The sequence below is a fragment of the Echiichthys vipera genome, assembly GCF_963691815.1.
Source record: "Echiichthys vipera genome assembly, chromosome: 12".
In the NCBI taxonomy this organism is placed as follows: domain Eukaryota; kingdom Metazoa; phylum Chordata; class Actinopteri; order Perciformes; family Trachinidae; genus Echiichthys; species Echiichthys vipera.
Genome location: NC_139837.1, coordinates 14,386,520 through 14,402,596, shown reverse-complemented (window position 1 = coordinate 14,402,596; position 16,077 = coordinate 14,386,520). Strand labels below are relative to the sequence as shown.

The 16,077-nt window shown below is 42.4% G+C and overlaps 1 protein-coding gene across 1 annotated transcript in view; it reads right to left on the bottom strand.

The window, feature by feature from the left end:
- The window catches only part of asap2a (ArfGAP with SH3 domain, ankyrin repeat and PH domain 2a), a 55,362-nt gene that overhangs the window by 3,837 nt on the left and 35,448 nt on the right, over nt 1-16,077 (bottom strand). The window contains exons 6-27 of the mRNA XM_083923780.1: nt 15,348-15,477; nt 14,965-15,050; nt 14,803-14,878; nt 14,530-14,616; nt 13,294-13,397; nt 12,594-12,663; nt 11,720-11,807; nt 10,628-10,676; nt 10,099-10,265; nt 8,580-8,713; nt 7,886-7,980; nt 7,451-7,640; nt 7,229-7,314; nt 6,864-6,979; nt 5,927-5,994; nt 5,701-5,808; nt 4,520-4,754; nt 3,535-3,687; nt 2,865-2,958; nt 2,348-2,403; nt 2,104-2,183; nt 447-566 (exon numbers count right to left, since the gene is read on the bottom strand). Coding sequence (XP_083779906.1) covers nt 447-566; nt 2,104-2,183; nt 2,348-2,403; nt 2,865-2,958; nt 3,535-3,687; nt 4,520-4,754; nt 5,701-5,808; nt 5,927-5,994; nt 6,864-6,979; nt 7,229-7,314; nt 7,451-7,640; nt 7,886-7,980; nt 8,580-8,713; nt 10,099-10,265; nt 10,628-10,676; nt 11,720-11,807; nt 12,594-12,663; nt 13,294-13,397; nt 14,530-14,616; nt 14,803-14,878; nt 14,965-15,050; nt 15,348-15,477 — 2,392 coding nt within the window. The remainder of the gene's footprint in view (nt 1-446; nt 567-2,103; nt 2,184-2,347; nt 2,404-2,864; nt 2,959-3,534; nt 3,688-4,519; nt 4,755-5,700; nt 5,809-5,926; nt 5,995-6,863; nt 6,980-7,228; nt 7,315-7,450; nt 7,641-7,885; nt 7,981-8,579; nt 8,714-10,098; nt 10,266-10,627; nt 10,677-11,719; nt 11,808-12,593; nt 12,664-13,293; nt 13,398-14,529; nt 14,617-14,802; nt 14,879-14,964; nt 15,051-15,347; nt 15,478-16,077) is intronic.

The window sequence follows — 16,077 nt, the reverse complement described above, 5'->3', positions numbered from 1 at the left end:
AGAGAGAGAGAGAGAGAGAGAGAGAGAGAGAGAGAGAGAGAGAGAGAGAGAGAGAGAGAGAGAGAGAGAGAGAGAGAGAGAGAGAGAGAGAGAGAGAGAGAATAGAGAGAGAGATAGAGAGATAGAGAGAGAGAGAGAAAGAGTGACTAAATACGGTCATATCTGCAGAGGTGGCTCAGAGGAAAACAAGTTGCAGCTGGTCGATATTCACACAAGGGTCTCCACAGAGGAAGCAGCAGCAGGCGGAAAAAGAGGAGGGGGGGGGAATCAGCCAGAATGAGGTCATGGCTTTTTGCTTTAGTCACCATGGTTGCCGGGTGCATGGACGAAAAATGGGACCATGAGTTGAACTGGGAGCGCTTTGGGCTTTAATCTAAAAACAAGTCTAAAGAAAGGCAAAAAAACAGACTCGAAGCGTTCAAATTTGCAGCGGGAGAGATACTGACCCACCACTCCTGGTCCTCCTCTCCATCCACCACGATCACCTCACCCTCGGAGAAGGTCAGCTCGTCAAGGTTGTCGGCTACACAGTTGTAGATGGCTTTCACTCGCTTCGGCCTCTGCTTCTATGAGACAGAACAAAAGCAGACAGGTTTGCTCAAGTTCGTCCAGAAGGGAGAGAAAATGTTGTGAAATTGTTGTGTTGCCTTTTTTTCCCTGTCTTTTGTGTTTTTCTTATATTATTGGAATGTTTTTATTATTATTATTATTATTGGCAAGTAAGGACAAGTTGCACAGAAAAGGGTTAAAAAAACTGTTCCTTTTTTAATTGAAGCCAAAATATACGGGCGCTGCCATCTTGTCATTTTGCAGTCTGTGCAGTAGCGATCAGGCGGTATCAAACACCCGCCTGCCTGTCAATAATGAATCATCAAACAACTAATTAAAACCAAACTTATCAGAAAAATGAACGCTCGAACAAACATCTGTGGCATGCTGTCGAGCTGTCCATCTTTAGTTACAGTCTGTGGTTCTTCTTTACTATTTCACTTTGAACTGCTTTTGTGATGTTTTTGCATTTTGAACAGGTGAATGTATTTCTTTACAAATAATAGATGATAAATAAATGTGATTTTGATTTGATTTGTACAAAGGACTTACAATAGTGGCCTTTAAAACAACTGAGCATCCAGTAAAAAACAGGTGTTTTGGTGCAGCACAGGCTCTGAGGGCGCACTCACACTGTCCATTCGTACCGTGCCCAAGCACGGCTAAAGTCTAGTTCGTTTGACCAGTGTGAGTGCAACTGTACCAGACATAGGCACCGTTGGAAGATGTGGGCTTTTGTAAAGCACGTTTGCACATGTAAGAGCATGAGCGTGCGCATGTGTACAGGCACGAGCAAGAGCACGAGGCCTACGGCGGTTCTGATGTAATTTTATGTGCGCCTGTTCGGACATAGAATAAAGAAGGACGGACCATGCGCGGACATTTAAAACAATGATTTCACAAAAAAAAAACACAAAGCCAAAAACGTTACCATGTTTTCTGCGCTGCTTTCCATTATGTGGCCAAAAGACTGCACGCTTTTGTAAACAAAGCGACGCATCTCGATGACGTCAATCAATGCGTGTTACGACGTTTTACGGCGTGATGACGTATAGGCAGCAAGAAGCATTCGCCGAGGCCCAGGTAGTGTGAGTGCAAACGGGCCTGGGGTGCGGGGGGAGAGGGAGGGGGGCACAAGTACCCTAAAGCACGGGGCACGGTACGGATGGACAGTGTGAGTGCGCCCTTAGACAAAAGTATAAAATTAAAAAACAAATAAAAAGTTTCTATAATCCTTCAAATCTCTATTGACTGACAAACTAAAACAAACATACGTAATTGCAGGCTAGGAAGCTGTAAATATTCTGCCACCTTAAAAACCCTAAAGGAGAGCTTAACAGCTTCTCTTCAAAAACTGACTCACAGTGTGAAGGAAGGAAACTTATTGCTCAAATAGACACTGGAAACTCTGAGACAATAGGTCAACCGGCGCAACACTAATAACGGAATAAACCAAGACTTGTAAAAACATCAGCCAGATAATCCGTTCAACAGCATGAATAAATAAACACATTAACATCTGGGTGATAATGAGAGGAAGAACGAGGGACTCACTGGGTAGGCCTTCCTTGGCGTTGGGGCTGGAGGCAGAGACTGACCTACGGAGTTCTGGGGGCATCCTGGCACTTCCTTAGCTGGAACAGGAAGAGGAAATGATATCACAGGGACAACAAAACTTTCCACGTTTCCACAGAAGAAACAGTGACCTGACAGATATTAGAACAATGTGAATGTAACCGTCTGTACACTGGACAGACACTTAACAGAAATGTTAGTTCTCTCTTATCTGCATACTCACCTGGTCTTTCGATAGATACCGTTCGATTTAGAGGTCTGTTGAAGCTTTTATCATTGCTGTAAAAACAAACAAAAAACACCCTAAATCAACAAAGTAAAAGTCATATAAAGACTTGCATCTAACAGAAAGCTGTGCAGCTCTCTTAGCCTCTCAACAGCTTTGTTTACTACAGCACTATCAGCCCTGTGGGAGACAAAAGGACGACAAAAAGACAACTGGGCGACTGCAGAGGAGAGTTATTGCCCGTCTGGCTCGGTGCTGAGCTCAGCCTGGAAGCTAATGAAGCAGCTAAACAGCAGTCATGTCGGCTCATTCCTCTTAGGAAACAAACACCACATTACGAGACGAGCATTCAACAGCAAGATACACAACCCTCAGGGTAAAGCATGATGTTTCTGTGTATGTGCACTGAGTTATATCAATCTGTTGTTTTCCTGTGGGCCTGGTGAAGCTGCAAAAAACACCACTGATGCAGACTTAAACACTGAAAATGTCAACATGAAATCTATACTCTTACCCTGCAGGAGATTTAGGTGGCACCGCTCTCGACCCCTGGCTCGACTTGGACTGTATGTTCATGGCCTCCATCTTTGCCACAGGAGGACCCAGACCTGGTACACACAGTAACACAACCTTGAGTTCTTTTTCTTTGCAAACATTAGTGACACATTTTGTTTGTTTGTTTGTTTTTTAACATGCTAAATGATTAATCACTTAAATCATATTAAACAGACACATTCATTAAAATTGAATCAATGACAGCAATCATTAGTTGTAGCCCTGAAGCTGATGGTCCACTCAGTTTTCTTTCATTTTTACATGTAATCACATCAACTGAAATATATCCAGAAACATATTGCTAATGTCAAAAGTAGATTTAAAACATTTCAATCAAATTCAACTGAAAAAAGAATGTAATCGAATACCCGATTTTTTCCCCCCAACATAAACACGAGGAATAAAATCCAAGACAAACTGAAGACATGGTTTCATTGTTATGTTTATGTCACACTTTCATATTAGCCTGTTCCAAGTCTTAAAGTTAAACATTTAAAAGCCTTCTTAAAGTGACGTATTTAGTAACACTGAACTATGCTCCAAAGACAACACTATATTAAACTAATATGCCTTCACTATGTCAATGGTCTAATTTGAGAAGAAGGAATGGGTCTGCCGGGAATCCATACCTCCAGTTGAGGTTAGTCTCATGGGGGGGACAGGTGGGTGCATGTTGGGGGGGTCTGAGGATGACCTCTGTCGTCCAGCCAGGTCTAAAGAGCCGGGCTTCCAGCTGCTGGACGCCGAAGACTGACCGATCCCCCCAAGACCAGATAACTGGACTGAGAGAGAAACAGAGAAAGAGAAGGGTTATTAAAATGAAAAAAAATGAAGAGAGAGTGCACTGCACCAGAGTCCACTTTAAGAGTCAACCTGTTTCCATCTGAGTGTAATTGAAAGCGACAGTTAATGGGGAGAGGGAATGTGCAGAATGCCATGACTGGGGGACTTTGGTGAGGCAAGGTGGGCAACACAGCTGGTTGTTTCTTCTCCGCTCCGATGGCAGCATTCCAGACAGCCACTTATGTAATTAGAGACTGACTGGACGTGTCACAAGTCGGTTCGCGTGTAAAGCTATGATGACGTTTGTTTTTAACAGCACATAAACTTTTATCTGTAAGTTTTAGATGAAGTAACCTTTTTCTGACTGAATTTAATTTCCCAAAACACTTGTTTCTAACATAAAACAGAAATCCTGCCCTTTGGATTTGAGGCCAACTTCACATAGTAAAGAGGTTAACAACTTTCTGGAAAAAGTGCACAGACCTTTGTCTCTAATATGACTTTACCCTGCTCCAGTACCCAGACAAATAAGTGGTGTTGAAACAGGTCAGAAAGTCACTAAGACCTGCAATGTAACTAAAAGAAAGGCTTTGGAAACCAGTGTCACCCGGCCAAATGAGATTAGGCACTCAGATACTGGTGATCTAAATGAGGTTGCTCCTCTGGTGCATATTTTATAAATATCACTGCCCCAAGATAGACAAAGAGGTCAGATTCATGTCAGAGAGGTAATCACGATTAGCTGGATCTGACTCCATTCTGCCTACAAATGCTAACATCTAGGTCTGCCTCCCCTTCTTCAAGTTCTGATGCTGCCTTGTGCGAGCTTACCCAGGTTTCTCGGGGGCAGGGGCGGAGCAGAGGTGGTGGAGGTCTGAGGCGGGTTGGTGTTGAGGATGGTGCCGTAGGTCTCGTTGTTGACCAGGTTGGGCATGTAGGCGCGCTGCTTGTCTTTGGTGAGGCCAATGACATCGCGGCCTGTGGAGCCCAGGCTCGCCTGGAGGTGGGAGTTACTGCCCGGGGTGTAACAGCTGACCGGACGCTCGTCCCTGCGATGAGGGCTGGGCTGGAGGGACAGCAAGAGGTCAGAGGGTTAGACGTGGTTTATCAGATTTGTATCTCTTCACTGGATGTGTGTATGATGCACAATTTTAGTGCATGTCAATTCTTCTTCAGGCTGGTTAAATATGTTTATGAAGTATGCCCACTGACAAAAGCTGCGATATTTGCTTTTTTAAAAAGGAGAATAAACAATTTGCTAACCACGATACCAGTCACGACGGCAATTTGCCTAAAAAAAAAACACCAGGGGTGGCCGGTGGCTGTGTGGTTAGAGCAGTCGCCCCATGTAAAGAGGCTGAAGGTCCTCGAGGCAGGGGCCACAGGTTTGACTCCAACCTGCAGCCTTTTGCTGCATGTCTCCACCCTCTCTCTCACCCCATTTCCCTTTATTTCCCTGCCAAACTGCCAAAAAAATAATCTTTAAAAAAAAAAGAAAGAAAAAAACCACACCATTTCATCATTATTCAACTTTTCTGCACCATTTCAACATAAAGTTCAGACATATTTGCCTATCACCACACTTTCCTGAAGAGCACAAACATTAATCTACAAAAAAAATTGTTTATTTCTCTTTTTCCCTCGATCCTATCACCTTGAAAAGAGAAACAAGCGGTTTAATTGGAGCTTAACAGTGTTCAGACCTTCTTGTTAAATATTTAACAAAAAAGTCCCCAAAGGGAATGGCTTTATTAAAAGAATTACACTACAAGTTCAGTACTTGCAGACAGAAATAATCACAAAAACACAACACGGTGGGACTGCTTTATATGTCAAGTGCATGATTTTAAAATACAAAAGGAATAATTATTCAGCTTTTTATTTTTGGAGGAAATATTTTTTTTATTAGTAACAAAACAAAATATATCCATTAGCAGAAATTCTTTAGGCCCATTCAGGAGGCTGTTTATAGGTTTCATCCTTCTCGAAGATACCACTAAATTGTCTCTCACCTTCTCATCCAGATCTTCGTCACTTTCATCCATGTCTTCATGCTGCAGGCACCACTCGTATTCAACGTGGACATGGGCGTTGAATTTCCCTGCCAGCGCTTGGTTCAACTACACACACAAAACAAATGCGCACACATGCAAACACGGATGACTGACAGCTCTCAGCGCGGTTTCAGGAAGTGATGTGCTTGCAGGCATCAGCCAAGTCTAAACATAGTAAGCTCACCAGCTCTTCACACTGTAGGTGTTTCCGCCTCTGGGCAATATCCAGCGGCGTCTCCCTGGCCTCATTAGCTGGAGGGAAAACAACAGAAACATGAAATCACTGCCGCATCCACATGCCGCAGGAGCACAAGCACATATCCCATTTTATTTCCTCCCATTTCACTGTGACATGAGAAATGTGTAATTAGACTGTTTCCCACACTGAACAACTCTCTGGTTTCTCCCAGTCCTCCTTCTCTCTGTATCTATTATCTGGGTTGTTTTGTTGATGTCACAGCGAAGCAGAAAGATTAGTGTTGTGAGAAAGAGTTGCCATGGTTTGTTGGCAGAGCCCGAACCTCTGGGAATGAAACCTGAAAGACTTGGACCAAGGGGTGTCTGCGCGTGTGTGTGTGTGTGAGAGAGAGAGCGAGAGAGAGAGAGGGAGAGGGAGAGAGAGGAGGATGAGGCAACAAGAGAAAACATTTGTGTGAGAAGTATGCAGATAATTTACCAAGTGTAAAAAATATGTAAAAATGCTGTTACAGATAAACGCCCTCCATTCAAAATCTTACTTCAAAAACTGTATTAATAGCCAAATGTACTAAAATTACTTATAAAAATACTCATTATGCCCTTTTTCATATGTATATGGTTTATAGCAGGGGTGCCCAATCCTGCTCCTGGAGCTAGGATAGATTCAGGTGTGTTGGAGCAGAGAGAAACCTAAAACATGCAGGGCATTGGCCCTCCAGGAGCCAGGTTGGGCAGCCCTGGTCTATAGGATTATAATCAATTAAAGCCCATTTAATTAAAATTGCACATGTTTGGGATTGATTTACAAATAAACGGTTCAAACGAGTCCATATGGGAGACTAAAAAAAAGAGGGAGAAGGAGAAGGTAAAGGCCGGACAGTGAACGCATCATGGCCATCCTGTTTGCTGCTGTGTTTGCTCACCAATCTCTATGGAGGCTTTCCCCCTCAGCAGCAGTTTCAGACACTCGCTGTTGTCGGTCAGGCAGCAGTAGTGCAGTGCTGTGCTGCCTTTGGCTGTCTGCTTATCCAAGTTCAGACTGCCGGGGGAGACAGACAGAGAGCTTTAAATCCAAACACAGGAGGATCAAAATGAAGCTTTAAGTTTCTGTCCAGTTTTGTTTGTTTGGAGACATCAGTAAGACTTCATCAATCTTTTTATGGTGTATTCAATTTTTGCTGCACACTCACATGGAGAGTGTAAACCCCTTCCAACATACTGCACTGTGTAAGTAACAAGTAGCTGAAGTGCAGAGGTATTTTCCTCTGTTGTCTCTGGCTTTGTTTACCTGTTCTGAGTGAGGAAGTCCACAATGTGAAGAGACGTTCTATCCACCAGTCTGACTGCGAGATGAAGGGCTGTCTCACCTTGTTCCTGAAATAAAGAAGATAAAAACACCTGCATCATGTTTTCAGATTTCCCTGGGAATGTGAGTCGTCTGTAGAGAGTCAACGTAAAGAGCAAGAAGGATTCAACATATTGTTATGAATAATAAACTTTGTGTACTGACGTGTCCGTTGGCCAGAGGTATGGGCTCCATGAGGTCGACTCCCTCTGCGTAGACCTGGATGAGGGAGAAGATGTCCCGGGCCTTCACTGCGTCGCACAACGTGTGGAGCCGCGACGTCGCATCAGGACACTTCTTCCGAGCGAAACGTTTCTCTGTGTATTTGGCTGTGATGAAGTCTTTCCTCGCCTGCCTGGTTAAGCATGTGAAGAGGCAGCTGCTCAGTTACAGCCGTGACCTTTATCCGATACGACTTTATTATAAAGCACAATTAAAACAGCTGATCTTAGTGCTGTATAATCAAAGATTTAAAAAAAGGATAAAAAAAAAAAAAAGAAACACAAAAAACTGTTTAGAAGATAGAGAGAGAGTCCAGGGAAGAGTGGTACAGGGGAGAGAGGAGAGGATGGGGGGAGAAAGGTTGGAGGGGGGACTTACATGTCGCTGGCTGGGTTGGGTTTCACCACATTTTCAGAACTTAAACAAGCCTCCATGATTTCATTAAAGCCCGCATTCCCCACATTCTTGGCCAGCTGCGGAGGGGACACACAGACAGAGATATATTAACACACGTTATACCAGATATTTTCTTCACCACTTGCATTAAATCAAGGTGTCATCTTTAACGGTTTAACTCAAACCTCAGGGTGCGGCACTGTGTGTGGAACCTTAAAAACTGCACAACGCCTGTCTGATTGTGGCTACCACGACTGGCGTCTTAACACCGAGGAAAGCAACCATGACTGGAAGCATTTAATCCTGACCATCTCTGCAGGCGGTAAATCTCTACACCAAACAGTGATTACAAAAGCCATAAAAAATCTCAGTTATTCTGAGAGTGGAGACTTTCAGAGGTCTCAAAGGAGAGAGGAGAGTAAAATGACGCCTTGGGTGATGCTTCTCTCCTTCCTTCCTGTCTCGACTTACTGTCCCTCTTTACTCCCTAATTTCCTTTCCTCCTCGCTCTATCTACTCTCAAACCGTCCTCTCCTCCAGTTTTATCCTGTCTAAAAAAAAAAAAATCTCCAGAGATTCGTATGGTTAAATCAATACAATGGAATGACTTTAACTGCGACAGAAACAGAGGATGTGAGGTGATTCAGCGAGAAGACGGACAACAACAGTGATTTACCAAGAGCTCTGAGGTGCTGAGTACGTCCAGAGTGAGGGACTGGATCCTGGAGTAGTGGACGCCAAGCTCCCTGTGGATCCCTGAACACTCAATACAGGTGAGGATGCCCAGATTGGTGGACAGCCACGTCGGGTCTGAGAAAGAAGAGGACACATGAGGGAAAAGAGGGAGAAATTAATACAGGCAACATGCTGTCCGAAGAGCAAAAACCAATAAAGCTAAAGTAATTTCTGCAGCACGTGAGACAACTTTGATGTGTCCTTGTGGAAAGCTGTGGGCTCTGGAAATTTAATGGGTGCCTGAAGGGCTTTTTACTATCTCACAGCACAAGACTTCAGAGGAAAGTGACCAAACTGAACCGTAACCAAGTCAGGCCTCAACACTCAGTGTATGTGTGGATATATACTCTGTGTGTGTGTGTGTGTGTGTGTGTGTGTGTGTGTGTGTGCCATATACAGTAGTCTACAGGAGGAAATTTCATGGGATTCGCAAAAAAAATGATTGGGGGAAAAACAGATTTCAAAGTTGTTAAAGAATATCTCCACAAATTCTAGTCCCAGTCTGCAGGACTAACAGCAATTTCTGGGCCAAGGGCTTATCATAGCGAGGCCATAACAGTACATTAGCTCATAACTATTCATATACATCACTGCTAGCACTTTACCAAAGCATAGCACACATTTTTAGTCTGACTTCAGCTAATCCTTTCTGTTATATTTACTTCAGAGTCTTGAAATATGCTTTAAATAATTCAGTGCAGTGTAAATATTATAGACTTGATATTATTATAGTAGTATAATAGTTCCATAGGATAATATACGGTATATATTTCTATTCTTTTCCTGGTATTTCTCACCATAAATGAAATTTGATTTTAACCACAGAACCGTGGATGATTACCGTCAGATGCTCATTGATCCTGTCCCGTCAGGAGATTTACATAATCAAAGTCACAGCTTCAGGACCATCTTGTGTAAAATGTACTGCTGTGTGATGCCTACAGGTATCAAACTAACTTAAAAGCACAGAATCCTCCAAACAAACAGATGTGGGCAACAGAAAGATCATCACTATTGACATGTTTGCAAAACCTCAGATTACTGTGACGCAAATTGTGGCCGTACTGTTTTCATAATAACTGCATCTTGATGTTGGAATTTAGCTACAACCGTTACATGATAGTATTAATGACGTTCGAGAGAAGTACATCATCTTTACTATGTGAACAAGCAGGCGCACACATGCTACAACTGAGTTGGCCTCTAAAAACATTAGTGCATGGTCAGTGAAATTAAAAAATAAACAGGAGAACATAACAAACATAAATAACTACAGGTTGCCTGCAAGTTTAAAAAAGATAAATAGTTTGATCCTGTTTTCCTTGTGGTCGATTTGAAGTTAATAAGCTTATAACCCTCAAAACCACTGGTGTGATCTTGCGCTGTCAACAATTATTAAAAGATCATAACATCTGTTTTGATTCTGTGCCGTCAATCATTCGCGTCTCTTTGCCACTCACTGGGCGCTCCGCAGTCACAGCACACATCATTTCCGGTCATCCTCTTGACCTCTCCCAGGATCGCCTTGGTCAGCTCCTGCACAATGTTGTTCTCGCCGACATGATGGTCCCCTTTGAAGGCCTGATTCAACGCCTCCTCTTTACTGTTCTGTAGCACCGAGATCCAACTGGAGGAGGGGGGAGACGAGGGAAGGCAGGAGGGGCGTACAGAAGAAGTGAGTCAGGCAGATGAAAATGAGAATAATAACAGAGGAAGACGGAGAAGTAGAGGGAAGAGAGGGTGAAAGTAGGTTGTGAGGTGGGGATGGGATCAGCCCGAAGCAGAAAGACATGAAGAAGAGGAGGAGGGAGTTAAAAAGGCAGTTAATAGTCAGGAGGTGGGAAGTAAAGACAAGGTCACGCGTCTGACTGGGTGTGAGGTAGGAAGTGTGTGGAAAGTGTCCGAGGTGGTAAACAGGATGCACTTAGGCACAAGACTGAACACACACGCACAGACACGCACAAAGGGAAGGAAGGAACAGGAACTTACATCTGACAGTCCTGGTCGTCCTCGGCCTGAAAGTGATACGTTCTGTCGTCTGAAATGAAAAGGAAATGGATGACAAAACAGAAGAGATAGAGGGGGGAAAGGGAAGAGATGAGAACACGAATCAAAGAGTAGTTGAGATGAGCGACTCCCTGCAGAGGGCATTAAAGTATCCTTCTGAAGGGCTGCACTGACGTACCGAACAGAAAACAATTTTTAAACAAGTCTTTAGATGTGAATCACTCTCTAATGACCAGGGACAGAGAACTATTATTAACCTACTGAATCCAAAGCAACTTCGTTCACGTCTCCTGTGGCTGATGCCTCTCCAGCTCATACATTGTACTTAGGGTCTCTACTAAAACATCTTTACATGCTTTAATGTTAAAAAAAAATCACATTATTTTATTCATACTGTCTGCCTGAATATACCTGTGTTCACCTGTCTTAAATGTTCCGTTTAGCGCCTGTCTCTTTAAGACCCCCTCCTGAAAAAGCCCAGTCTGCTCTGATCGGTCAGCGGTTCCTGGTCTTCATTAAACTGTCATCTCTCTAATGTCAACTTGGTAATAAAAAGGCTTAAAATGCACAAAAACTCACAGTCTGACCAAACCCTTATGGGCTATTGAGTCATTGTCGGACAGTCTGCGGATTTTGCAGCTTCACAAGTTCTGCTAACTTAATTTACCTGACAGAAATGTTCAAATCTTATTCTTTGGCTTGCTGCTGTTTGCTAAAAACTGTAGCAAAGCATTTGAAATCCACACTGCCGCACACTGTTGGCCTGCTGCTCCTCTGGATGAATGAAGCTAATTAAAGAGAAAGAGAGAGAGAGAGAGAGAGAAGAGAGAGAGAGAGAGAGAGAGAGAGAGAGAGAGAGAGGAGAGAGAGAGAGAGAGAGAGAGAGGAGAGAGAGGAGAGAGATGAGAGAGAGAGAGAGAGAGAGAGAGAGAGAGAGGAGAGAGAGAGAGAGAGAGAGAGAGAGAGAGAGAGAGAGAGAGAGAGAGGAGAGAGAGAGAGAGAGAGAGAGAGAGAGAGGAGAGAGAGAGAGAGAGAGATAGAGAGAGGCGTGTAAATGAGTGATGCTGAACTTACGTGATATGAGGTCGAAGCTTCTCTTCTCCTCTGGATTATGTTTCACCTGGCAGGTGAGCAGGTTGAGTTTAGCTGGCGGCCGGTTAGCCTGCCAGAGAGGAGAGAGAGATGAAGCACTGCTCAAAGTAGACGACACACACCAAAATGTTCACCAACTGTGTTTACTTCATACTGAGAAATATTCAACTCAGGCGAATTTAGATCTCAGTCAATGTGCGATACAAATATTTCCTCTGGGCCGTGGTATAAATTTTAAAATATTGCATGTGTTGTTCCTATTATTTGTTTATTTCCCAAAGTTTATATTGTTCATATTTTTCTAAATGCCACTTGTTTATATTGCTTGTTACAATTTATTGTTTCTTACTGATGCTTCTTCTATGTCTGCTATCCACTTTGCTGCAGTAATAATGAAATGCCCCCTCTGTGGGACTAATAAAGGAATATCTTATCTTATGTTATCTTATGAAGAAACGACAGGGAGAGAGGGTGGGTAATGACAACAACATAAATGAGTGAGAGTGCTGTGATCAAGCCAAATCAAACATCTGATGAGCTGCTACGTGAGTTGAGCTGCGTCAGTGAGAGGAATTGACCGAGCCAGAGCTAAATCTTTATAAAAAGGGAACAAACAGAGTTAAAGGAGGTTCAGCTGAGGTGGCGATGTGAGACGAAATTTTAGAATGTGAACGCGGCCTGTGCTCTCTGCTGCTTTCCGTTAAAACATTCATGGTTAATGGGCGAAGATAACGAGCGGATAGGGAGAAGGGGATGAACGAAGCGTGGAAGGAAGTCTGTTTGTTTTTGTTTTTTAATCAGAACAAACACATAGATCCTGTCTTGTGTGACATAACAAGTGTTATTGTTTACTCACTGTGCCGTGTGAGATGGTGAGGTATCCGTTCTTCGCCGTGCACTTTCTCTTCTGCCACACTTTCCTCAACCTGTCACACACACAGAAGACAGCGTCACATAAACCGTCTGAACTCAAAGAGCAGACAAATAACATATTCACTATGATCACATTGTACTACAGAACACGTCCGTCATCATACACAGGCTGAGTAATGTATTCATATATATAATTTAACATTTAGCTGATACATTTAGGAGTTGTTCCACAGAAAATGAATCTGCAGTTTTGTTTATAATAAATAATTGTTAGTCAAAAACACCAGCTTCTCCAACAACAGGATCTGCTGCTTTTCTCTTTTTACATCGTTGTAAACTGAAAATCTTTGGGATTTGAATAGTTGGTGAGTTATAAAATATGCAATATGAAGACATCACCTTGGGCTCTGGGATATTGTGATGGGCACTTTTGGCTTTTTTGTGACATTTTACAGATTTAACAATCAATCAATGAAATGAGAAAGTAATGAGGAGGTTAATTTGTAAAGAAAATAATAATTGTACATTTGCAATAGGTTCAAATCTCCGTTTTTGCGGTCTATTATGAAAAACGTATTTCCAAAATATTATGTGTAATACACTAGTATTTCTTACACAATATTTCTTACTAGTATTTCATACAGCACCACAGCTGATCTTTTGACGTTATTTAAAAAACTCACCCGTCACTTTTCTTGTAAAGGTACCCGCTGCGCTCTGTGCCATGCTCCTTGTTACCCTGTGGCTGGTGCAAGCTGTATGTGTTGCTCTGCCGCACCTGTGAATCCTGGGAAAAACACGTACAAACAATTACAGACAAGAAATCATAGGTTTTTAACAAATAACAAAATGAAATAAACAATGTACATAATGTAGGATTTGCTTTCAAATTGCAGTCAAGGAGGAGCCACTGAAGTTTAAATGGCTCAGACTTGAGCTCTACTTTTGAATGCCCTAGAAACATAAGAGGAGATTTTACAAGTTGCCGTTTTATATTGAGCATTTCTGAAAAGGATCAAAATAAGAATCACATTTTGATTATATGCCTGGGTGCAGTTTTAACAGATTTAAACTTAACTAGATGTTTCTTTGGGCTATTCAGGTTTGACTGCAATGCAACAACCCTTTATTGTAAAATAGAACCAAACAAAGGCCACATTTTTGTATGAGTGATGTCATTTCCTGTCCGGAAACACAAACACCAGGCAAAACAGAGAGGATGACTTCTGAAGGCAGGCATGGTGTGGCATTAAACACACACACACACACGCACACACACACACACGCACACACACACGCACGCTACTCCACCTCTTCTCATTAAAAGGTCATTTAAAATAAAAAGCACTACTAAAATAAACCAAAGCACTGAAACATGGTAATGACATATTTGAACAAAAAACATATGCAGCTGTAAAAATAACGTACCTATTAATCTAGGACTACACCACAATGAAAACAGGATGCAAACAACCACGGAAATGTTTTGTGTTTTTTTGTTTTCAAGAAATCCACTTACTCTCCTAGACTTGTTTCACAAAAGATGGAGGCAGCGAAAGAAAAGAAGAAAACAATCTTCAGGTGAGACCAGGCGCTGCTGTTATCTGCAGCATATTTAATGGTTCGCTAAGTACAGGGCCAGGGCCAATTAAAAACCACATCCACTCATTTGGGAAATTAGCAATGCATGTATGAAAAAAGGGATAACACCTCAGACACCATTTATTATAATAATAATATTGTATTTGTACAAGATATTTAATCAGAAATTTGAATCTTGAATCGACTGATACGTGACAGTATAGACCCCAACTCTGATAAGAGACTTTGGAGCAGATGTACTTGAATTAAGAAGATTAAAACGTGATATTTGACTGACATGTTCTTTGACACTGAAAAGGTCATTGCCCGTGTGTTACCTCTTTCTGCTCCACCTGTAGCGCAGACTTGAGGACGTCTCGTAACTGAGTCAGCTGTTTCCTCTCCTCATCCTGCACCTGCTTTATCTGTCGTGAACGAAAGATCGAGAGAACAGGAAAGAAAGAACGGAGAAGAAACGCAAGATGAGGTGTTATTTTGATGTAAATGTCAAGGGAGATCCTTGACATCCTTGAGATCCTTGACATTTACATCAAAATAACACATCATCTCGAGTGACGGCGAGGAGACATCGGAACATTTGGCTTTCTCACCGTGTGCAGATCTGTGGCCAGTTTTTCTATGGAAGGTTTCAGGTTGTCCACAGCTTTCAGACCATCCTGAAAGAAACTGAACAGGAAGCATGTGAGTTAACATAGCATTAAACACAGAACTGCCACAAAATGGGTCTGCACGCAGGATTTGTTTTGCCTTACTTGCACTGTGCGTGGAAGTACTTGATGAGGTTCTGCAGCAGGTCCACCCCCTTCTTGATTTTGATCTCATTGACTTTGAGGAGATACTGTAAACATATTGAATACAGATTTAAGCCAGACAGGGTGAGGCCTGCTTTCCTTTCATCTCATAGCAAGACATTTCAAAGTAAAAGTCTTCATCTTTCAAGTAAAAGTGAAACATCAAAGAGGTGCAGATCACACAGACGTACTAAATGTCAGATTTGTATTCCAAAGGGCTACACAGACACCCGTTCTGAAATATACAACCTTACCTAACTTTGACAGACCTTTGCAGGATCTAGTCAGTAACATTTCATTTCATTTAAGAACATCATTATGAATTACTCATTTAGTAAACTCACCTCACACATCTGCAGTTGGAAGAATCTCCTCTCCTTCTCCATCTCCTCAGCGATTTCCGCCCCACTGATTTCAGTCCTGATCATCCCGTGCTGTCTCGCATGCTCCTTCTTCTCCTTCTCTATCTTGGTGCTGACAGGAAGTGACATCACAGAGGGTCAAAGAGTGCACAGCACATCCATGACAGCAGTAGTATTGTGTGTTAAAAAAAAAATATCAACCCTATTGTTCTGCAGGTAAAAGGAAGTTTCTTTTTACTGGGGGGAGCTGGCTACCTGAGGGGTTTACGGTTTCTGTCACTGACTGCTAGTTTAAGCTGTATGGCTAGAAATGACTAGAACAGTAAGGCCACTGTGTCTGTGTAGGTTAATATTCTAATCTAAGACATCAAGGTAGTAAGCAGTCTTCAGACTTTCAAATGTAGGCAGGTAGGGACACAACATTTTCTGTTGGTTTCCCTTCCAGACAACAGAACTAAAACAGCCGTTCAGATACAGCCTATTTTTCTATATTCAATGCACTAAAATAAACACTAAAGCTGCAAATCTGGTTAACTGCATTGCATCCTTGATGCTGCACTGACTGCTCATTGCATTAGTTGGGGGAAAAAGATCTGTGTTATGTGAACTTCTTAAATCGGCAGTCTTCATTCACTGAGTTACTGTCTGTTATTATTATGTGTATGCATAACTGGGTTACTTGGTTATGTGTAGGTATTATGATGAAGAGATG